At 42.2% G+C, this 24,231-nt stretch overlaps 1 protein-coding gene across 2 annotated transcripts in view; it reads right to left on the reverse strand.

Moving 5' to 3' along the window:
• Positions 1–250: 250 nt before the first annotated feature.
• Positions 251–24,231, reverse strand: part of PDE10A (phosphodiesterase 10A) — a 292,346-nt gene continuing 268,365 nt past the window's right edge. For both annotated transcript variants that reach the window (XM_008688476.2, XM_040628044.1), the window contains exons 19-22: positions 9,241–9,352; positions 5,730–5,810; positions 3,273–3,361; positions 251–936 (exon numbers count right to left, since the gene is read on the reverse strand). In XM_008688476.2, coding sequence (XP_008686698.2) covers positions 819–936; positions 3,273–3,361; positions 5,730–5,810; positions 9,241–9,352 — 400 coding nt within the window. In that variant the 3' untranslated portion in view covers positions 251–818. The remainder of the gene's footprint in view (positions 937–3,272; positions 3,362–5,729; positions 5,811–9,240; positions 9,353–24,231) is intronic.

The raw sequence follows: 24,231 nt of genomic DNA on the forward strand, positions 1-24,231 counted from the left end.
CTTTATGCAAAGGGTTTAGAAAATTTGCCTACAATGAAGAAAAAAAATAAAAACTAATCTTTGACATTTTTTGAATCGACGCTTGGAGTTCTCAGATTTATTCTGAGTATATCTGCATCTCTTCTCAAGAGGATAGAAAGTCTACCTCCTTTAGTGTTAAATCTATTCATCCAAGCCCTTTAGTATAAACTTAAAGAATACACTTTTGGTCCACCCGACTTTTAATTCATGAGGCTCTGAGACAAGAATCTAATTTTCCATCACTGATTGCAGAAAGACACTTCTTACTGTCACCTCAATGACACCTGTCCTGAGGCTGTCTGCTACAATTCACTCTAATTACGAGCAGGTCACACACGAACATTCACAATAGCAATGTGTAAAAATGCCTATTTATAACCAACAACATCAAAGCAACATCGGTGTTAAAGCCAAAGTACAATATCATCATAGTACCATTTTAACCCCTCACTAGAAAGATACAACGGAAAAGTACCCCCTTCTGAATAATTCTTGTCCATTCCCACTAAGGCCTCAGCAACGGGAGCCTGTTAGAAAGGCCAGTTCACAAGTCACACGGAGTCCCTTGGACGGCTGATTTCTGGTCACGGGGTGGTCCTGGTTGATCACTGTCTCTGACGCGTCACAGAGGAGACTGGCGGGGAGTTATCAGCTTAACATGCTTCCTTGATGTCACCTTCTTCGAGAGGCTTGCGTCCTAGTTACCAGGTGTAGGTTTCCCCCCACGAAAATAAAAGGAAGAAAAGTCAAAGAAGCAGGACGAGCACGTTTAGGTGGGACAGCTCATCGAGTTGCCATCAGTCATCGATCTTCACAGGCAGCTTCTCGGAGGGCCCGTGGGCCCCTGGCTGGGATGAGATCCACACCGCGCTCTCCTCCCCTCGGATCACCTTCTCCCACTGGCTGAGGTTATTCCTAAGGATAAAAGATGCAGGGATAAGGGTGTTTAAAAAAGGATTTCTGGGCTCGGTCTCAAACATTAACCACACCCCCCTAAGGCGTAGCCGAGCACGATGGCCCTTTCTGGTACCCTTCTGATGCCGACAATGACCAGCCCATTGTGGCTGGGCAGGGTCCTGCAGCTCATTTCTGCAGCAGAGCCTGCGGCCAGCAAGTCTCCGGGGGGCACCTTGTCCCAGGAGCTCCAGGCGACAGGGGTGACAGGAGAACTCAGCTCAGGACATACCATCCTGTAATCAGTGAGAAAGGACGACCTGGAAAGGGGCACAAGCCACATGATGTCCTCCCCAGGAGCACAGAGGTACATGGAGAGGAAGGGAGGCCTGGGCGGCAAGAACGTTCGGCCACAGCCCCGATAGCCAGGAGCTCCCGCTCTGTGGGTGGAGACAGTGTGCCACTTGGGGTCCCTGCCACTGGGGAGCAGCCTTCTACTGAACACTGTCCTATATAAACAGTCACCTAAGTTACACAAGGTACCAGTGTTGGAAACTTCTTTGTTACGGTAAAGCTGTCTTTGTGTTCTGGCAACCTGTGGTCTCAGATGCAGGCTGCTCGTCCCCGCTCCATGGGCCTCTCTCTCTCCAAATCTGCACTTCAAATGCTGCGGGCATCGGGCATCCCCATCTCCTTGACCAGTGTGACCACCACCTCGCCCCACGTGGCTGACCAGGCAGAGATCTTATCAACACTTGCCACCTTGCACCTTACTGTCTTAGCTACAAAGCCAAACTTGGAAGGGAACCTTGCACCAGCAAACACAAAATTCACACGAAGCCCACACAGTGCAGACGCCTCTGGACAAAGGAATCTCTAAGACGTTACAACCTGAAACTGACACTTTTAGCTTCTGTGCCATATGACCACATATTATTTGCCCAGAACCTAAACAGATTTTTGATATATTGGAAAAAAGACCTACGCTAATTTTGCCATGTTTCCTTGGACACCAATGATAACAAATTTTTGTTAAGTGTTCCTAAGATTCAAATGGCCTTGAGGAGATGGTGTGGTTTAGCCAAGTCCAATGAAGCAAGAGTGCGTCAAAGCCGCTGAGACCGAGGAATCCCTATCCCCGTGCTCGATAATGACGGCAAGCGCTCATTCTTCTGGGTCCAGATAGTTAACAGAAAATACAGATAATTTTTGGATAGGAAAGGACTTTTGACTGTTACCTAGGAATTTTTTTTTTTTTTGTAATGACATGGATTTTGATTGATATTGCCATTTCTCTTCGGTGGGGCACTGACTTTTCCAACCCGATTCTGTCAGGAATGAGTCCCAGCTCATACTCCATATTGTCCACATGGCTTAGCCCTTATGTAATAAGATAATGTTTTAATGAACTAACTGCTGATTAAGGTCAGTGATGGTGCAACAAAATCAGCTGAGATGTTATGTTCACCTCCCCAAGAGCAGAGAAGAAAGAGAAACCATCACTTACGTAGGAAAAAACAGGACCTTTTCTTCCCCATCTCCCTCCTTGTTGGTTTTCTTTGTTTTCCTTACAAAAATTCATTCATGAAATGAGTTTCAACAGCAGAGGGTGGGAGTATACCAAAGGCTCTGGTTTTGTTTAAAACCCTGTGTCTGTCCTCTGTCCCCCACAGTGTGCCCGCCCAACCCCCAAGGGTGCTCCATAGCTAAATAGTTAGAAAAACCAGCGGGACACCAGTTCTCTTGCAGAAAATCAACATATATGGCTGCTCTGCTCATTGTCCTTTGACTTCCCCAGAGGGAACTTCTTTCCAAAGTAACACGAAAATCTTTAAAAAATGGCAATGTTCTTAGCTGAGGACATCCCTCAAAAGCAATGAGAAAAGGGTGCAGAGGAGTCTGAAGCTGGGACGGATGACAGAGGGACAGAGGGCTCGGATCTCTTTTGGGAAGAAACTGAAACTCACAGAGAAAGAAGATCGCAGTCAAGTCTCCCCCTCCTCATTTACACAATGAACTGTGGAGTTAAGCTGAGCCCCTAGCAGTCTCAAATATACTTTCCGGTCCTGCCTTTCTAAAAACAGTCCTGCCTTTTTAAAAAAGCACTGGGCGTGGATCCCTGGGTCCTAACAAAACCCAAACCCACGCCAGATAACTTCTTGCTCCTTTTTGGTGAATGAAGGACTTTATGAATACTCTTAACATATACTTGTTACCTAGGCAGACACATGGCCCATAAAATGACATTTGCTGTAAACTGTAATAAGACACAGCACACGCATTGACAGAGAGGAGAATCCCACCCGGAGTCTTCACCTTTTCGTGCCATCACAGCCGGCCCGGGCCGCGGTACGTACCTGCACGCTTGGAGGAGAGGCTCTGTGGGCGGGAAGATCTGGGTGAGGGTGGTGTAGCAGGGGATGGCCACGGCGTTGTAGAAGCCCAGCTGCCCCGTGCAGAGCCGCGCACAGCGAGACACAAAAGTGCACGTTAGCAACAACCTCTCGGCTGGGTGCCTACTTCTCAAGCCCAACTATAAAAGTAAATGTCCTGATTTGCTCCCTGATATGTGGGCTCAATGAATACGGCCGCAGAGTGCGTTTAAAAATGCCTTAAAATACGTCCTTGAACGAACACACATAAAAAGAAGTTCATCCCAAACCCAAGTTCAACATTCAGTGAACTCCATTTATAGATCAGTCAAGTCATAATTCAGGCACTGCTCTTGCTGCTGGTCAAAGTTCGTTTTCTACCACAGACATTTCAAAGTGGACCCTGCTATTCTACAAGCGGCCTCTTCTCCAACTTAGTATTCGGGATTCGGGGCAGGTGTTTCGTGGGCTTGCTACCCTTGGGTGTTGGTGCCTTGTTTGGTCTCCTGAGACTTTCTCCCGCTGCCTCCCTTTTTTTGACCTACAACAAATCTCACAGACTGTATTCTAGTTCTTTCACATTACAGTTCTCTTAATATGCCTCATTTCACAGTTTTTCATCTATAGCACTTAAAAAAAATTAAATGGCATTTTATTAGGAATTTCAGGCTACAGTACAAATAAATGCTGCTGGCCCAGACTGGCCTAGGGAAGGCTGGAAGGCAGATGGCCTAGCTACAGACAACTGCCCGAGTGGCTGACACCGCGGACAAGAGAGGACGGGCTCTCTGGATGAGGGGACCCCCAAACCAGGGCTTACCAACTTCTCTAAAAAACTGAACTTCAGTGAGATGCACCAAAGGATACAGAAGAATGGAATCTACTTGGTCCCTTTCTGCTTTCTCCTGATGCGCTGTCTATTGTCACAGTGGCCTTATTAGAGTAGTGCCTACGCACTCCTATCTTTGACTCTGTGAGTCAACACAGAGACTTCCCTTATCTTAATATCTTAGCGGGTGTCATGGAGCAGAAGATCTCGAGAAAGAAATCTTGGAAAGAAGAGCATTTTATTATTATGGCCAAGAATAATTTAATGGTAATCACAATTCAGAAGCAATAAAGTTGATAAAATATCAGCCGATCACAGAGATATTTTATTTAAAACTCTCTCATACTATAAACGGATCTGCAATTTTGGCAAAAGCCCAAACTCTTCTCTTAATTAAATGGCGCTACAACAGAGCGCGTTCTCCGATGGCACTTTCAGCTCTCCTATGCACTGTGTTGGGATGACAGCTTAACTATCTAGAAAGAACTGTGTTAGATCCCTATCTTAAGCCATATGGCAAGATAAGTTTCAAAGGAATTAACAAATCAAATATAAAGTGATGAAAGAAAGTAACTAAGGAAAAGAGGGGTGAACGTTTATATTAAATCACACAGTGAGACAGGACCTTTACAACAGGACGTGAAAAGCAGACGCCAGACAGGGAAGCTAGATCCCTGTGAGCTCACATACGGGAAAGTTCCCTAAACTGTATCACAAGGGGATGAAACTGCAGGAACCACATGCAACAGGCCCGTGGGGCCAGGCACGTCGGCGCGTGCTCAGCAGGGAGCAGTGAGCGCCCGTCGGACACAGTGGGGGCGCACACGAACGCACCGAACCGAGGACCACAAGGACGAGAAAACCACGTGGCTCTTCTCTATGCCGACGTTTCCGAAAAACTGCGGACTCGCCTCAACTTTGGTTTGAATAGTAATAAATTAACTTTAAGTGAAATAGGAACACTTGACCAAAACCATCATCCTGAGTTTTCTGAAATGTTTTCTAAACAAAATTCTATATTATAATTATTTGTCCATAACTCACTTCCCTGTTACGGTGTTAGAAGATTGGTAGTTTAAGAAGACTACAGTCTGAGAAATAGATTGCACCACACGTGCAAAACTGACAGGCATAACAGCTGTCAGAACATCAAAACATTGACATAAATCATGTGGGAAGGCCTGAAAAAGTAATAATTAATGTCAACTGATGGTAAGACGAAACTCAAAATACACTAAAATACTATGCACTATTTGTTAGGAAAAGTGGGCCTGATCAAAATCTATAATGTTACTCTCTAAAAATTACCTTTGCACATTCGATGACAAAAGTTTTCTGCTTGCTAAAAATATTAACAACTCAAACTCATCTATCCCTCCATTTCAAGCCATTGGTTACCGTGATTCCATCCGTGGAAGCAGCTGACGGCACGGGTAGTCGTGGCTTCTTTAAACCCAACTACGATTTCCTAATCCTGGCCTTCCCGCCCCGAAGCCCACCTAGGTGCAGGAGGTTTCAAGCAGTGCTGGGTTCTACAAGATGGCATATACCTCTAATGCACGGGTGACTTCATGACTACCTTAAACTTTTCGACCTTTCAACAGAATTCATACCTGGCCTTGCGGGACCTCATCCTTCTTGTCTCTGTCCATCATGGGAATAGGCTGTATTCCCAACTTCTTCATCTCATCGCCCTAAGAGAAACAGGAAAAACCAAGCATTCTCAACTTAAAAGGTTATAAAGTCTTGTTATTAACGAGTTATTCCCTTTAGTCACTAATTTTCTTCACAATGGATAACGCCTCAGGCCACTGAGTCAAACAAGTGTCACAACAATAAAAACTTAACGTATCGTTGTTTGGCTCTTGTCCTGATGTTCTTCTCGGCTGAATGACCAGGAATGCAGCCATCTCTCCCGGTCTCACTTGCAGAATTTAGTGAAAGTTATAACAAGAGGAGACCCAGATCACAGTGAGGAGGAATGACAAAAACAGGGCATGGAATAACTTCACGGCCTTTTTCTCACTTAGTTTTCAAATGAATTTTTCCATGTGCTGAACGGATGAAGCGAGGCTTCAGAGAAAAATACTGTGTATCAGGAATGGTCTGCTAAAATGTGTTAGTAAGATACAGTACAATTGGCTACACATCACCATAAAGGTTAGCGTCACAGATATTTACTAAAGATTTTCTATTTTGTAGGCTCTGAGAAAGTAACATGTAAATATTATTTCATTTAATCTTCATGAAATACTAGGAGTTAGATATTCCTGTCCCCATTTTATAGATTTTAAAAATTATCTTCCCCTTTATAGTTATTTGTTAAAGATTGTTATAATCTTCTTTCTTAACATACCCCAACTTTTTCCTACTGCCCCACTATTCCCTCACCATCTTCTTCATTATTCCATTATTTTAATTATTCTGCAATCATGCTTATTTTCAGAAATCAGAAGTGCAGAACTAGAAACATCATAGATTTGCTAAGGTTGGTCTAAGAACAAATGACGAGAGCCCCACGAAGGGTCTACTGCAGGACACAGGCCAAGCACAAATGACAAGAGCCCCACGAAGGGTTCCATGTGCCAGACAGAGGCCAAGCACAAATGATTAGAGCTCCATGAAGGGTTCCATGTGCCAGACAGAGGCCAAGCACAAATGACGAGAGCCCCACGAAGGGTTCCATGTACAGGACAGAGGCCAAGCACAAATGATTAGAGCCCCACAAAGGGTCTACTGGAGGACAGAGGCCAAGCACAAATGATGAGAACCCCACAAAGGGTCTACAGCAGGACAGAGGCCAAGCACAAATGACGAGAGCCCCACGAAGGGTTCCACGTACAGGACAGAGGCTAAGCACAAATGACAAGAGCCCCACAAAGGGTTCCACGTGCAGGACAGAGGCCAAGCACAAATAACGAGAGCCCCACGAAGGGTCCAAGGCAGGACAGAGGCCAAGCACAAATGATGAGAGCCCCACAAAGGGTTCCATGTGCAGGACAGAGGCCGAGCATGAATGACGAGAGCCCCACGAAGGGTCTACGGCAGGACAGAGGCCAAGCACAAATGATGAGAGCCCCGTGAAGGGTCTACGGCAGGTCAGAGCCACTTGAGCACAGCTTCTGCTCCAGTGTTACCATTTTAAATATTAATTCAGTGGTTTTCAAACTTTTTCCTTTCATGTTCTGCGTGAGTGAAACTAACCAGGCCCCTTGCTCAAGGACATTACAAGTCTAGTAAGTAAAAAGACAGTGAGTAAACAATGATTTGACTATGTACAGTACTCACAAATAAGGATCAATGCTACACAGGAAAACAACAGAGTACTGCAGAGTATGTGTCCCAGGGAGAACTGGCCCAGCGTCGGGCTTGCAGAGGAAGCTACAGAGGGCGGGTTGGGGGAAGCGAAGCTGACCTAGATGGCTGTGAGAAGGACTTGAGTCAGGGAATCCAGAGGAGCTGAGGCATGTAATCACTGGCGAGGCAGTGGCCTCTGGAGATCCAGTTTGTGATTTCTGACTTTATCACAACAGCATGGAGAGACAGACTGGGAACAGTATTAGAGTCATCCCTAGCCTGCAGATGTCACAACTAAGGCACAGAGGAGAGTCACAAAGTTGGCCTGAGGTTTGATCCCACATGCTACGGCAGGATGCCCGTCTCCAGCACCAGGACTCAAACACCTCACTTCATGTGACTGTTACGCTGACTCTTAAGGAAAAGGCAGGACCTTGGTCAGAACGCTGCAGTGATTCAGGTACCAGGTGGCCAAGTCCTACGGCAGGGAGAGGGGATGGGTGGTGGAAAGAGATGGGACCTAGCGAACATCTGGGAGGTGAGCCAGCAAGACACAGTGATGACCACTGCTTCCCCCCATGGACTGCGAGGCCCCTGAAGACAGCATCCATAAGCACTTTGGGAGCTTAATCAATCTTGGTGGGCTGTTTAATCAGTACAGAATAGAGAGGGGAAAAAATCTACCTACCTGTCACATTTTCATTCGTATTTTAGAATACAAATACAGTTATGAAAGTATGAATTACATCAGTTAAATAAAATTATTTGCAAAACAGTAAGCTAGCTTCAGACCAGTTTTCCTTATGTGATCTTTACAGAATGTGCTTCTGCTTACTACTTTTAGACACGTATGCAAATTAAGCTAACGGATAATAAAGTCAGGGATACAGTTCAGACATGTATATCTAAAACAACCTTCTTGAGTCTGATAGAAACTAGATTCTGGGATACACACTATAATACAAAAAACCATGGAAGAGTTTGCATGCACAACGTGTAGGCACTCTGGAGAAATAACACTGCGAGTACAATCAACTCCAGGCCTGTGATTCTCACCCAACAAACATTTACGGCTTTGCCATTGTGAACAAATTTAACGTTATAAATTATTTCTACTGAAATATCAACTGAATGATGGCTGGTTTTTACTTTTTACCTCCATTCTTTAATACAGGTGAGGCTGAATGGTCTGAATCAGCCACGACCAGGCTCTCCGCCCTCCCAATTTACTTTTACTTCTTCAAACCGAATGAGGTACACAAACATCTTATTTCACTTGTTTCCCTGAAGTACTCTTCGACCACGCAGGGGGCCGGGTATTTGTGGGTTCATCGGAACAAGAGAGTGCTCTACTGCGTCACAGACAATTCAGAAATCAAACTGAGAGATAAAACACGCATTTTTGATAATTCAGATAATTCAGTCAAGAAAAGTTATTAATGAAAGTAAGTTCCATGGTTGCCTCACATGTCAGGAGTATCACGAGTGAAAAGCCCACACATTCTGTGGAACTCATAATTTGCAGTTGAACTATCTGGAATAGTTACAGAATCTTGTAGGTCTATGGTACAAGGTAATTATGTCCCCAATTTCCAGCTGCAGAAGTATACAGCCCATGACAATGAGGGACCCACAATATCACGGGCTGTATGTCTGTATAAATGTCCTTACATCTGTGTAGAAATGCTAATTCTTCTATTACAAGGGACTGACGGTAGTTTTTTGAAGTAACTAGCAACCTGAGCTACTAAGACATTGTTGCCCACACATTTACTTTCTCATCAGACTTTCTCATTTTTAATGTTCATATAAAAATCAAAAACATACCTCAGCCCAGAACTCTGCATATATATCATTTGCCGTCAATTTTGTAACAGGCCATAGTTTTGTTACAGAACAAAGATCACAGGCAGTCATCATCAAACCAATGACACGATCTCTAGAACACAACAACACAAAATGGGTCAGTGTGGCATTTGCACTCTTGCAATAAACGCTAGAAAGACTCGTGCATTTTCAGGAATAAGGTTTAAATAGTAGGCATTACGTGGCAACCGGGAGGAGAGTAGGCAGGGAAGTAAGTGGAACGAAAGAGCAGTGTTGCTTCACCTGGAAAGACAGGGGTCGCCTCTGTCACTGCCCCCTGAAGGGTTACCGGGCGCCCCTGCTGCCTGGTTTTACTGCTATCATCAAAACAGTGTGGGCACGGCTCTGCGGGCACCTAAATCCTCAGGGAGTTCTGCCAACGTACAGGGTGAAGAAACCTTGAAGAAACAATCTGCCCCATCCTTTTGTTTATGTAAGAAAAATGCGAGGGGCAGAGAAATGAATGACCTCCCCAAGGCAAAAGCAGCTGGAGACAAGGCCAGGGCAGACACAGGTTCTCCGCGCGCTCTCCCCTCCAAGCGCGGAGGACGGGTGTCGGGAGCTGCCTCCACTCCCTCTGCAAACTCTAACCCCCAAATGGAATGAGTTCTCTTTTTCAGTTGCTTTGCATTCACATTTTGACTTCTTTCTTCTAAATGTGGTTTGGTTTAATTTTTCCTCTTGAAGAAAAAGATAAAACTGCTTGAAGACTTCAAACGGACATACCCCTACAATTTTAATGGATTTGGTCTAGTGACATGTGGTTGCCCTAATGAAATCCATGCTTAATGGTGGCACGAACTGCTAATTAGTAAGGAATTTTAATATACTGACTTAGACTTTTATGAAGCAAATTACATACTTTAAAAGGCAAATTATCAAGACAGATACAAAACCATGTAACGAATGAGATGTGACCATTTCCAGCTCATATGTACATTCCAACAAGTCTCAGGAATCCGCCGCTGCTAAAGGCTGCCTCACTGCTTGTAGCCCCACAGATGGTCCCCATCGGGGGGCACGGTCCTGCCCTGGGTCCTGAGCCTCTCCCCACCAAGGCAGACGGCGTATTAAGAACGCCTATCATCGCTTTGGCAGTTTCGGATATAGTGGCACTCCTGCACACCAATTCCTGTGTATCGCGGGGACCCTGCTTGGTCTGTTACCGTGTCTTGGATGCCGATCACTTGCAAGGCTCTTTGATTTCCCATGCGCCCACTTCCTTTAGGCCGTTTCCCTGATTAAGGGTCACTTCCACAACCTTGCTCTTCTTAAGAGCATGTCTCTATTGGGGCAGACTAAGCAGCTGATGAGAGCCCCGAACAGACGCCGTGTGAAGACCCAAATCACTTGACGCGAGCAGGAAATTCCGTATCTTCTTGATGAGGGAGTTTCCTAAGCACTTTGTGGTTTAAAGGAAGAATATTTCTGGATTTGGGCTTCTAAAAGAACAAGTTTGTTATCTGTTTTTCAACAGGTGAATTCATTAAACAGAAACAACATGAAATAAAACTATGACTCTGTTTCATAAGATTCATAATTATTTCATTGAAATAATTCAATCTCGTTTAATCTATATTCACATCTATATCTCAACATTTACTTCTGTTGGCTAAACATTCTAACAAGCTTTACCTCAAAAAAACTTCTTAATCTCGTAAATCCACAAAACAAGAAATGTTAACAGAACTGGGCACTGTAGGACACAAGGAACCAATTTTCTCCCTGGATGGGACTTCACAGGTAGCATGGTTACAATTAGGGTTAAAAAGATTATGACCCGGTTGTCGTTCAAACTTCAGTGTCAAAATTTCTTAGACAAAACAATTCAACAGTAATTATTTTACTGGTAACCAAAACAGTAGGAATAAATAGGTAAGAAGGTTTTTATTAAATGCCTTTAATAAGTTACTTATCTTTTACTCTTAATGACAAATCAGGTAGGTGGTCATGGTTGTCTGGAAATAGTAATGTAAATTGGAATCATTTTATTTCTTTCCATGAATGCAATGCAGGTCTAACTGGGATAGACGCTTAATTCATCTTGCGTTCTAATAACCAACAGTGAAAGGGACGGCGTGTATGCTAACTAAACTCTAGGTCCGATCTTGTATAACCTAGTCAGCAAAAACAGCACAGAGCCCAAGGCAATGCCTATGTCATAGATGATTCTCTGGTAAGTAATTTCAGGGAGTTTGACCACATCCATTTATTCCAGAGGTTTCTGAATACCTCCATGTATCAGGCACAGCTACAGTAAGGCATCAAGTAACCCTGCTCTTACAGAACTGACATTCTAATATGGACACGCAGAAAATAAAGGTAAAAAATTTCATTGAACAAGCTTGTAAAAATTATTGTAGGAGGGTCAGAACCATGAAGATCGGTGAGAGTCCCAGGAGAGATGAGCAGGTGTGGAAGTCCTAATGTGTCAATAAGAAGCATGGGGTGCTTGAGGACAGCGGCCGGCCTGGCTCCCATGCAGGGGGGAGGCACAGCATGGGGTGCTGCCCGGTCTGGAGACGAGGCGGGAGTCTGCCATTCCAAGTCAGACGGTCAGACAGCGGAGGCTGTGAGCAGAGGAGTGACATGCTCCACGTTGTAGAGAGATCTTGGTGGAGAACGACTTGTGCAATTGTAGGGGCAAGGGAGGATGGGGAGAGGTCACTTAGGAGACCACGGTAGTGCAATGAGAGAGGACAGCAGCATGATTCAGATGGCAGCAGGGGAGACAGGGGCAGGAGGAGGGTGTCAGGTAGAGCCAAAGTGAAGCACAGTGACATCTGCAGGAGTTAAGGTGACAAAGCCCCTCCCCCCTGCTCCCCCTTCTTCTCCCTTCTCCTCAAACCCCATGCATAATCCCAGACCAGGTGGCGGAACTAAAGACTCGGGATCTATCAGGGTGTGCAGACATTCTGACTTCTCACCAGGGCCGTCCTATCTTACAACTCTCCGCCCACATCAGGGATCACAGAATCACAGAACTTTACCAAACGAGAGGAAACCACACAGCATGCAGGATTTCAGGTGGGTTAACTCCCATTATGCACCCCCCCACAAAAGTTCATCAGCCACGGATACGATGTCCTATTGAAAGAAAAGCAGAAACATGCAGCTGGACCAGATGACATGTAAGTAACTTTACAAAAGATTGGAGGTAGAGATATGAAGATTATATATTATATATTTACATATGTGTATACACACACACACATAAGGAATGAATTCTCATATGATTATTATTACAAGTCCTCATTTGTGTCATCATCTGGAATTCAAAAAGACTGAATGACAGGCTAATTCCCACAGTGAGCTCAAAAAGGAAGATTTCTCTACCCTCACTGTTCACTAGGCTCTGACCTCATTCCAGCCTCCCAAATAATGTGGCCCAGTTTTAAAACACAGTAACGTTACCTACTTCAATCCAAGGTTATCAGCCAGGGTCCTAATGTGAAAGAGACAGCATACCCAGGGGGACGGGAGGATCGACTGATGGGCTGAAGGGAGGCCAAGGACGGAGAGGCACCGAGGGTCGGTGGCAGCAGGCAGGCTCCACCCTGGGCCCGAAGGGGCAAGGATACATAGGTTTCCCCAGAAGCGCTGTGAAGCCAGGGGCCCAGCGGGTGAAGCCAGGGGAGCAAACGTACCAACCCTTTCTCCTCCCACCCTCTCTTGTCAATGCCACCAGTCTCTGAATCTAGACAGAAGCTGGAGGGAGGGAAAGGAAGCTGGGTGACCCAGCCTCTACAGGTCAAAGTGGAAAAATGGTCAGTGGACCTGGAGGCCAAACAGAGGCTACTCAGATGACAGGAGTACCCCAGAGGGGAGAGCGAGAAAGCTGTCATTCACACTGAAAAATATATATGAAACTCAACTTAAATATCAAATTACACCTCTTCATTCATGTATCAATAGAAGAATGGGTTTAAAGTCAAACTTTCTACTAACCTAACAACATCTGTTCCATTAGCGTTTGGGGACCCAGGTTAAAGTGTCTGGACAGTCCAGCACAAAACTGTCACAGAAAACAGAAAAAAGAAAAAGGAAAAGGAAAATAAATCCAGGCCTGCTCATCTTAGAACGCTTGTCCACAAAGAGCTAATTGAAGACCAGGTTTCTATTACGAGGTGGTCTTCATTACAATTGTGGCGGAGATGGGTAAACTAGGGCCAGTGGTTAAGTAAAGAGCAAGCTTTTGGGGTATGTATTAGCGGATGCTTTGTTTAGAAACTACTATCTAGCCTTATTTTAAATCTTCTGTTTCACTACAAAATCCCATCATGCATAATATTTGAAAAGAGACTAGGTTAAATCATTTCCCCCCTTAAATTATCATTTCAATGATCTTGTTTTTAAACTCATCTTCAAAGAATTTTAAATCACAGTATTAAGTAACTTAAAAAAATCATGTTTATGATAACTACTTCTCTGATAATACAAACCACTGTGGCTATTTTTGAAACATTAAGCCAGACTCAGGATTCTCTGAAAATATTTGAACAGCTGCAGAGCCCAAACCATAGAAGAGATGTTAGACTCCCACTGTTGCAAATGACACAAATAATAACAAATAACTCTTTGACATAAGCATAAGCATGGTACAGTGATGAGCTCATAAAGTAAACTTGAAATTCAAGTTCTCAATTTTACAGAATCCTATGTTGTTGTTCTTCACAAAATATCAAGAGAAAAATGATTACATGTCAAAGGGGAATCACTCTTGAGCAAATGTGTGTCACAGAGGGATTTGCTAGTAAAAATCAAAATCATTGTATTAGGTTCTAGAATTGGGAGCCCTTACATAGCAACATGCGCTACCGTGTGTAACTTTAAATCAAGTGAGGACATTAGCAATTTCACGTTAGAACTTAGTTTCCCTACATTTCCAGTTCTTCAGATGAAACATAAAACCTACCTAGCAGAATGAGGCCCTCATGCATTTACTGCGGCAGGTAGACAGAAATTCTTAATTTAAATAAAGGATGCACTTCTCTAGACATTAGGTAACTTTATTCTTGCCAAAGTCTGCCACTGATCTCCTCAGATGAGTATCATCTTTTCATGATTTAGTATTAATTCTAGGTATAAAGAGAGAAGCCACTGTCTGTCGTTTATCAACTATGCAACAGAGTAATTATAATTGATAACTACAAAAATTATCACCTAATTTTATCATATATTTAAGTACAGACATTGCAGCAATATCAGATAAATTGATGTATTAGAAGTAAAAAAGAGGTTCTCTAAAAGAGAACAATTCATAATCAAAAAAAGATACTACACTGATAAGCAAAGGTAAAAAGTAAAATAACAGAAACAACAAAATTTATTTAAAAATATATTTCCAGGGGCGCCTGGGTGGCACAGCGGTTAAGCGTCTGCCTTCGGCTCAGGGCGTGATCCTGGCGTTATGGGATCGAGCCCCACATCAGGCTCCTCTGCTATGAGCCTGCCTCTTCCTCTCCCACTCCCCCTGCTTGTGTTCCCTCTCTCGCTGGCTGTCTCTATCTCTGTCGAATAAATAAAAATAAAAATCTTTAATATATATATATAGATATATATATATAGATATATATATATATTTCCAGCTTATAGACTACCCATTAACTAATAGAAAAAAATAGCTTTGGAGAATCACCCTTTTGTAAGCAGTCTGCAGAGAGCCCCTGGCTGCTGTGAATACGCACCGGCTAGCAAGGGAGAAACGTGCCCCTTGCACGGCAGCAGTGCTAATGGCCAGGGGAATCAGGGAAGGGGGCAGTTGCTCATGTTTCTTTTGGACAGAGAACTACGTGAGCAAGACAACTAGGAGTGAGACACAAAAGCTAGCGACATTTGGAGTTGAGAGCTGTCCCTTCTGTACAGTGCCCAGCGGAGCTATCTTCTACCACCGAGGTGAACTGTGTCCACAAACTGCAGGCCTTCCGGAGAAACAGGTGATGCCCTCCGGGGAGTGTCAGGAGCAAACGCACGTCCAAGACAAGGATGGCGGGTGGAACGTACACCTAGTCATAGGGAAATGACGTCTGAGTAAACGCGAGCGTAAGAAGGGGCTCTAGAAGATGGAGAGAAGGGTTTGCAACAACAGCCACGAGGGCAGCTCTGAACCTGCAGAAAGTCACCTGAACAACGCCTGCCATCTTGAAGGACAGCATGAAACGGCTCCAAATGTGCGATTTCTTACATACATCGATACAGAGTCCCCACAGAGACGTCTACGGAAGGCCACCAAAGACACGTCGAATGTGCGACTATTTCATGCACTAATAATTCTAAACTGGGTGAAAAGCTTACTCATCACTACGCATATTCTATGGGCTGTTCTATGAGCTCATCAACTCCTAATTCCCTCAGAAAGGAGATGTGATTTCATCTGGTGAGTTAAAGACCATTCTATTTATTTTTTTAATGATTTCATCTAAAGACTTACTGATAGAATGGACATACTCTATCTTGTTTAAGGACAAAACACATGAAAAAAAGATGGTTATCACATAATCATATTTCTGGATGGTATATTTTTGTTTCTCATACTTAAGGTGTAATTTATATAGAATAAAATGCATACATTTGAAGGATAAAGTTCAAGGAGTATGAAATGTATACAGTCTCAAACTACCACACCAGCGAAGACAAGGAGCGTCTTCATCACCCAGAAACCCCTCCTACGCATTTGCCAATCAGTGTCCCTCCGCCGATGCCCACAGCTGCCAGTTCTATCACCATCACTAGAACCATGAACTCATCTGGCCTATTCTAGGGCATCACAGACATGTTCCCATGTACTACGCTATTTTACTCAGCGAAATGTCTGTGTGACCATCCATGTTGTTGCATGAGTCAGCAGTTCCTAACTTTTTAAATAGCAGAACAGAACAGTATTCCATTGAAGAAAAGCCAGAGCCTGTCTATCCAGGCACCTGCTGTTGGACATTTGGGTTCCATCCAGTTTAGATATGCTATGAATGAGGCTGCATTAACACTGTGTCCGAGTTTTTGTATGAACAATATGCTTTTACTTCTCTTGAGTAACCTGAGAATGGAGTCACGAAGCAAGCATATCTTTAGCTAGGTAAGAAACTTCCAAAGTTCTTTCCAAAGCAGTTGTACGTTTCATCCTCCCACCAGCAGTATGTTAATATTTTAGTAGCTTCACATCCTCGCCATCACCTGGGTATTGTTGGTCTTTTAAAGTCCAGCCATTCTACTGAACATGTAGTGGTATATTATGGTTTTAATTTGGTTTTCCTTACATCTAAGTATGTTGAGCAAAACTTCATGTTCTTTTTGGCTTTAGGATCTGAAAAAAAATCTTTCATTCTAGGGCAACCATTAAAAGAAAGTAAAAAAAAAAAAAGAAATATAGATGATATGTTAAGAAAGGAGAGAAAATGGAATCATAAAATAATCAATTAAAGCTACAAAAGGTGGAAAAAGAGTGGAAGGCAAAAATAGGAACAAAAACAACTGCGAAGAATAGAAAAGAGTAACGAGCATGGCATATATTAATGCAACTATATCAATAATCACATCAAATGTTAGTAGTCTAAATAGACCAATTTAAAAAGGTCATCAGAATGGACCAAAGAACAAGACCCAACCCAAATATATGTTGTCTACAAGAAACCCAGTTTAAATATAGAGACACATAGAGATCAAAAGTCAATGAATGGAGAAAGATATCAGGATAACATTATTCACAAGCAAATGGGAACAGCTATATTAATTTCAGACAGGACACACTTCAGAGCAAAATTATCAGCAGTAAAGAAAACCATTTCATAATAATGAAGGGCTCAGTTCTCCAAGAAGATGTAACAATCCTCAACTTGTCTGTGCCTAACAGTAGAACATCAAAATATGTGAGGCAAAAACTGACAGAACTGCCAAGGAGAAATAGATAAATCCACAATTATAGTTGGAGATTTCAACACCCTTCTATCAGAAATGGGCAGATCCAGACAGCAGAAAATCAGTGAGGACATGTTTGAATTCAATAAGTCCATCAAACTATTGTATATAATTGACATCTGTAGATGACTTAAACTGTCAAAAACACATTCTTTTCAAGCACACGTGGAACATTCACCAAGACAGACCATGTTCCAGGCCACAAAATACACCTTAACAAATTTAAAAGAATAGAAATCATACAGTGCATGCTTTTTAGACAACAATGGAATTAACTAGATAGCAATAACAGAAAGATAGCTGGGAAATCTCCCAAATACCTGTTGATTAAACAAAGCACTTCCAAGTAACATACAGGTCATAGAAGAAATCAAGAAAAATTTTAAAATATTTATGACTAAGTGAAAATGAAAACACAACACAACTTGTGGGAGGTAAGGAAAGCAGTGTTTAGAGGGAAATTTATAACATTAAATGTATACAATAGAAAAGAATAAAGATATAAACTAAAAAATCTAAGCTTCTATTTCAGGAAACTAGAAAAAAAAAAAAGAGCAAATTAAATCCAAATGGAGAAGAAAAAGAAATAATAAGAATTACAGCAGGGGCGCCCGGGTGGCTCAGTTGGTTAAGCACCTGCCTTCAGCTCAGGTCATGATCCAAGGGTCATGGGATTGAGTCCGTGAGAAGCCTGCTTCTCACTCTCCCTCTGCCTGCCACTCCCCCTGCTTGTGTGCTCTCTCTCTGTCAAAGAAATATGTAAAATCTTAAAAAAAAAAAAAAAGAATTAGAGCAGAAATCAATGAACTTGAAAACAGGAAATCGATAGAGAAAATCTAAATCAAAAGCTGGTTCTCTGAAAAGATCAATAAAAACAATAAGCCTCTCTAGCCTGTCTAACTAAGAAAAAAAGAGAATACAAACAACTAGCATCAGAAGTGAGAGAGAGAATGTCACTACAGATGCCAAGGACATTGAACGGATAATGAAGGAATACTCTTAACAATCCTATGCCCACAAATTTGATAACCTCCATGAAACAGACCAATTTCTTGAATGATACAATCTGTTGAAACAAACAAAAAGAAACAGATAATCCAAATTGGCCTATATCTGTTAATAAGTTGAATCAATAATTAATAATCTTCAGGGGGCACCTGTGTGGCTCAGTCGTTAAGCATCTGCCTTTGGCTAGTCATGATCCCAGGGCCCTGGGATCGAGGCCCGCATTGGGCTCCTTGCTCAGCGGGAAGCCTGCTTCTCCCTCTCCCACTCTCCCTGCTTGTGTTTCCTCTCTCACTGTCTCACTCTCTGTCAAATAAATAAATAAAATATTAAAAAAAATAAAAATTAAAAAAAAAATAATTATCTTCCCAAACAGAAAGTACCAGGCCCAGATGTGTTCAGATGGTGAATCCTACCAAACATTTAAGGAAGAAATTATACCAATTCTCTATAATCTCTTTTAGAGGACAGAAGCAGAGGAAACACTTCCTCTCATCCCACGAGGCCAGCATTACCCTGATACCAAAACTGTGCAAAGACATTCCAAGAAAACTACAGACTCATACCTCTCATAGCATAAATGCAAAAATCTTCAATAAAATATTAGCAAATCTAATATAAAACTGTATAAAAAGAATTATACATGTCCAATTATGATTTATTCCAGGTATATAAGTCAAGTTCAGTACTAAAAAGTCAGTTAGTGTAACCCATCGTATCAAGAGACTAAAAAAAAAATCACATTATCCTGTCAGTAGATGCAATAAAAGCATTTGACAAAATCCAACAGTCACTCATGATAAAAGCTTTCAGTGAACTAGGCATGGGGGAGCGTCCTCACCTTGATAAATATCTACAAAACCCTATTGCTAACACCATACTTAATGATGGGAAACTCAGAGCTTTCCCACTAAGATTAGGAAAAAGGCAAGGATGTTCTCCTTCATCACTCCTTTTCAACACTACTTACTGGAAGTCCTCGTTAATGCAATAAGACAAGAAAAAGAAATAAATGGTATACTGATTTCAAAAGAAATAAAACTGTTCACACATAGCATGACTGTCAATGTAGACAGTTTGAAAGAACCAATAAAAATGCTTCTGGAACTAATAAATTTTTATAGCAAGGTCACAGATACAAAGTCAACATACTAAAGGCAGTCATTTCCTATATACCAGCAATGAACAAGTGAAATTTGAAATTAAAAACAAATTACTATTTACATGAGAATCCCCCCTCCCCAGAATGAAATATGTGTTTATAGGAAGAGGCAAAAGACCCAGCATAGCCAACAGAATACTGAAGGAGAAGAATGAAGTTGGAGGACTGACACTACCTGACTCCAAGATTTACTATAAAGTTACAGTAATCAAGATAGTGAGGTAGTGTAGAAAGAATAGACAGACATATCAATGGAACAGAACAGAGCCCAAAATAGACCCACATAAATATAGGTGAATCAACTGTGACAGAGGCAAAAGCAATACAATGGAACAAAGATGGGTCTTTTCAACAAAGGGTGCTGGAACAACTGGACATCCACATATTAAAAAAAAAAAAAAAGAATCTATACACAGACCTTAAACTCTTCCCCCAAAATTGACTCAAAATGGATCACAGACCTAAATGTAAAATACCAACTTAAAATACTCCTGCATATGGATAACAAAGAATAATCTGTTACTATCCTGAAGCTCTCCTCATCTGCTGGCATTACACTTTATAAACACTCAGTACTCAGTGTTAGCATACAGATGGAAAGGCTGATGTGCCTGAAAGTACTGAATGCTTGGCCCGTAAGCACAGGGTGATGGTTGAGTTCTCCCAGCTTCTGACTCTTGGTATGATGCATAAGCCCCTGGCCAAGCCTCAACCCTCCACGAGGCATCAATTGACCTCCTGAAGTCTATGGTAGAGCCTGTTTTCCTTCTTGCCGTCCCCTCCCATTGGTCTGGGACTTCCTAAATGCCACCTGTCCCTTTCTGCTGCAAAAGGTGTTTGCTCCAGCCTATAAAGAGTGGGAGTGGAAAAGTATTCAGTTCTAGGCATGTCTACAAATTCTTCACCTTCCCAATAGCCCGGCCGGTTTCTTCTTACCAGGACACAGTGAGTCTCATTCTCAGAATTTTTGAGTCTGGCTAGCTGAAGGGGCACAGGCCAGCTCTGATGATGTCCTCACTGAAAAGGCAGACAACTATGGGATTGCAAGGGTCCAAGAAATGGAAAAGAAGGATGATGGCCTTTTCTGGTGAAGCTCAAAGGCTCCCACCCTGTATACAGGCCTATATGCCTACATGTGCCCAGCTTGAGTCAGGACACAGAGCTCACCCTGTCCTGCTGGTTTGGGTATTAGTTCATGGCAGCTCTGATTACAAACAGGATCAAATCATGCAGAGTTTCTGGTTTTATGTAATGCTATTGTGAAAATAAGCTGGACTCTCTTAACTTCCCTTCTCCATGATACCTTGCATAAGTCATGGCTGGAGAATATCACTATACCCCACCATACTGAGAAGCTAAAAGGTGAGATTCCTGGGGTTTGTTTTCCCAGCAATGAACCCAAGTCCTTCCTGCAGGACTGTTATTCCCGATCCAAGGTTAGAAGATCAGGAGACCATGGCCTGGTAGATGTCTCCTTACCTAATCACTCCCCATTCAAGAGGGAAGACAGGTGTCTGTGCAAATTTACCTGGATGGGGATGAGAGAGGACAAGGAGGCCAAACAGGCACAGAGTGGGGCTGCCCCCTACCCAGGAAGGCCCAGTGAAGTCTTTAGGCCTGGCCAGGATCTTCCATCCCCAAAGTCAAGTCTATCTGCCTCCAGGGGCAGTTGCGCAATTTTGATTGCAGAAGACACAAAATCACGTAGGCCTCTGTATTAGTTTGCTAGCGCTGCTGTAACAAAGTACCACAAGTTTCGTGGCTTAAACAGAAATTTATTGTCTCACGGTTCTGGAGGCCGGAAGGCTGAAATCAAGGTGTCGGCAAGGTTGGTTCCTACCGAACACCATGAGGCCTCGCTTCTTGGCTTGCAGATGGCCATCTTCTCCCTGTGTCTTCACACGGTCTTCCACCTGTCATGCTGCATCTAAATTTCTTCTTCTAAAGATATCAGTCATACAGGATTAGGACCCACCCATATAGTCTCATTTTATCTAATTACTCTTTCAAGGCTATCTCTCCAAAAACTGGGAAGTAGGATTTCAACACAGGAATTTTTTAGGGGATGCAATTCAAACCATAACAGTTCCTAGAACACAATTTTATTTTGAGGATATTCATGGCCCAGAGCTAAGCTGGGCCAATGCAGATAGCTGTTCCTTTCCCAATCTCTCTCCACAACCTTTCCACTCCGTCAGATGAAGTCAAACACCCCTTTGCGTCCTTACAGAACTTGCCACCGCTATAATTAAACTGTGCGTTGTGAAGTTATTTCACTGACGTGTCAATCTCCCCATTAGACTGGAAGCATCGGGCGGTAGCAGGGCAAGTGGCTGTCTTGTACTTTGTTGCACATCCCACACCTGGCCCAGGCTCGGCTTGTAACAATCCGTAGTCGTGGAGCTGTGGGTCTCTGTGTGCTTCTGCTCACTTCTCTGACTCCTCGCTGGCCAATCCCTCAGGAGCCTCTGGTCCAAAGTACTCACATTTCAGAGAGACATTCCATACACTGTATTTCACTTTATATCATTTGTATTAACATTTAACCTCCTTTAAGGTCATTCACATTTTAATTTAAAATGTAAAAGGTAAATCCTTCATGTAATTTTTACTGTCTTATTATTGAGTTGTTAAGAGTTATGGAAGACCTAAATACAGAGAATATTTTTCACATTGCGTGGCTTTTCACTTCCTTAAAGGTTGAAGATTATAAGTTCTTAATGTGATAAGGTCCAATCTATTATTTGTTTGTTTGAAGGTTAGTGCTTCCATTTTGCTTCTGCCAGCTTCACTAAGACTGATAAACGAGACTTGTACATATTTAGGTGGTACGATGTGATGATTTCATACACATATACACTGTGAAATGATTACGACAACCAAATTAACACATCCATCAGATCATATAGTTACTTTTTGTATGTGTGTATGATAAGAACACTTACGATCTAGTCCCTTAGCAAACTGCAAGGATAATATACACTATAATTAACTATAATTGTCATGCTATCCACTAGATTCCCAGACCTTATTCATCTTACAACTGAATTCATGTAGCCTTTGACCAACATCTCTGAAAGTTAGTGCTTTCTGTGTGCTACGGAATCTCTGCCTACCCAAGATCATGAAGACTGTATCCTATGTTTTACTCTAGAAATTTTTACAATTTTACCTTTTACATTTAGGTCTATCATCCAACGGAAACCTCAGTAATTCAAGGAGCCATGTGTTGAAAAGACTATCCTATCCATTCCTCCATTGAGTTTTCTTGACACCTTGGTTGAAAATCAACAGGCTACATAGTGTGTCTCCTGCAATCTGTTCACCCTCACACCAATACACACTGTCTTAATTACTGGTACTTTATAGTAAACCTTGAAATCAGGTAGTGTTAAGTCCTCCAATTGGGCTTTTGTTTGACAGAATTATTTTGACTATTTTATTTTTAAAATTTTATTTATTTAAGAGAGTGAGCGAGGGAGCACAAGCAGGGGGAGCAGAAGAAGGAGAGGGAGAAGCAGGCTCCCTGCTAAGCAGGGAGACCAATGTGGGGCTTGATCCTAGGACCCCAAGATCATGACCCTAGCTGAAGGCTGACACCCAACTGACTGAGCCACCTAGGCGCCCCTTGTTTTGACTGTTTTAGATCTCTTTTATCTCTATATAACTCTGAGGTTAGCTTGTCAATGTCTACAAAGAAGCCTGCTAAGGTTTCAATTGGGATTACACATTTGGAGGAATATTTGCGGAGAATCGATATTTTAGCAATGCTGATTTTTGCCATTCATAATCATGACATATCACTCTATTCATATGTTTCACATTTTTAGTACAGAGACTTATATATCATGTTAAATATCATGTTAAACTTATATATCATATTCAAGTATGTTTTAAAAAATGACACAGCAAGTAAAATTGCTTTATTCAATTTCAAAGTTATTCATATATGAAAATAAATGATTTTTTAAAATATTGATCACGTATCCTATAAATTTGCTAAATTCACTTTTTAAGTCTAGCAGACTTTTTGGAGATTTCTTAGGATTTTTTTTTAGTAGATGGCACGTCATTTAAAAATAAGGACAGATTTACTTTTTCAACTCTTATGCTTTTTCCTTCTTTCTCAATGTGATGCACTGGCTAGGGCTTCCAGCTCAAAGTAGATTAGAAGTGGTCATTGTGGGCATCCTTCATTTGCTTCTAGACTTGGAGGGGAAGATCTTAATATATCACCTATCATCATAATGGCTACAGAGTTTTCAAAGATGCTCTCTAAGAAATTAAAGAAGTCTTGTACTCCTAGTTTGCTCAGATATCTTCCCCCATCAAGAGACGTTTTCATCAAAAGCTTTTTCTGTATCTTTTGAAATGATCACATAGTGTTCCTTCTTTATTCTATTCCTGTGAATTAATTAGCAAATGCTATTCCTGAGATAAAATCCACTTGTTATGCTTTATTATGTTTTTTATATGTGATTGAATTTGTTATACTTAGTTATAATTAATTTTGCATCTATGTCCATGAGGAATATTGATTGATCTTTAATTTACTACTTTTGTAAGGTATCTGTCAGATGCTGGTATCAAGATTATGCAGGCTTCATGAAATAAGGTGGTAAGTGGTTCCGATTCCCATTTTCAGAAACATTTTGTGTAAGAGCGATAGTATTTCTTCTATAAATGTTTGATAGAATTCACAAGTGAAACCAAGAGAGAGCCACAGTGATGGTGGTCCCCAAATCTACATTCATATTCCCCTCACACCCTTGGTGACCCAAGGACCAAGGTCAAAACAGAAACAGAACCACCCTAAAAATGCTTAGAGGCACATATTCCCTTATGTGCAGGGTGATCCATGAGAAATTTAACAG

The sequence above is a fragment of the Ursus maritimus genome, unplaced genomic scaffold, assembly GCF_017311325.1.
Source record: "Ursus maritimus isolate PB19 unplaced genomic scaffold, ASM1731132v1 scaffold_13, whole genome shotgun sequence".
NCBI classification, from domain to species: domain Eukaryota; kingdom Metazoa; phylum Chordata; class Mammalia; order Carnivora; family Ursidae; genus Ursus; species Ursus maritimus.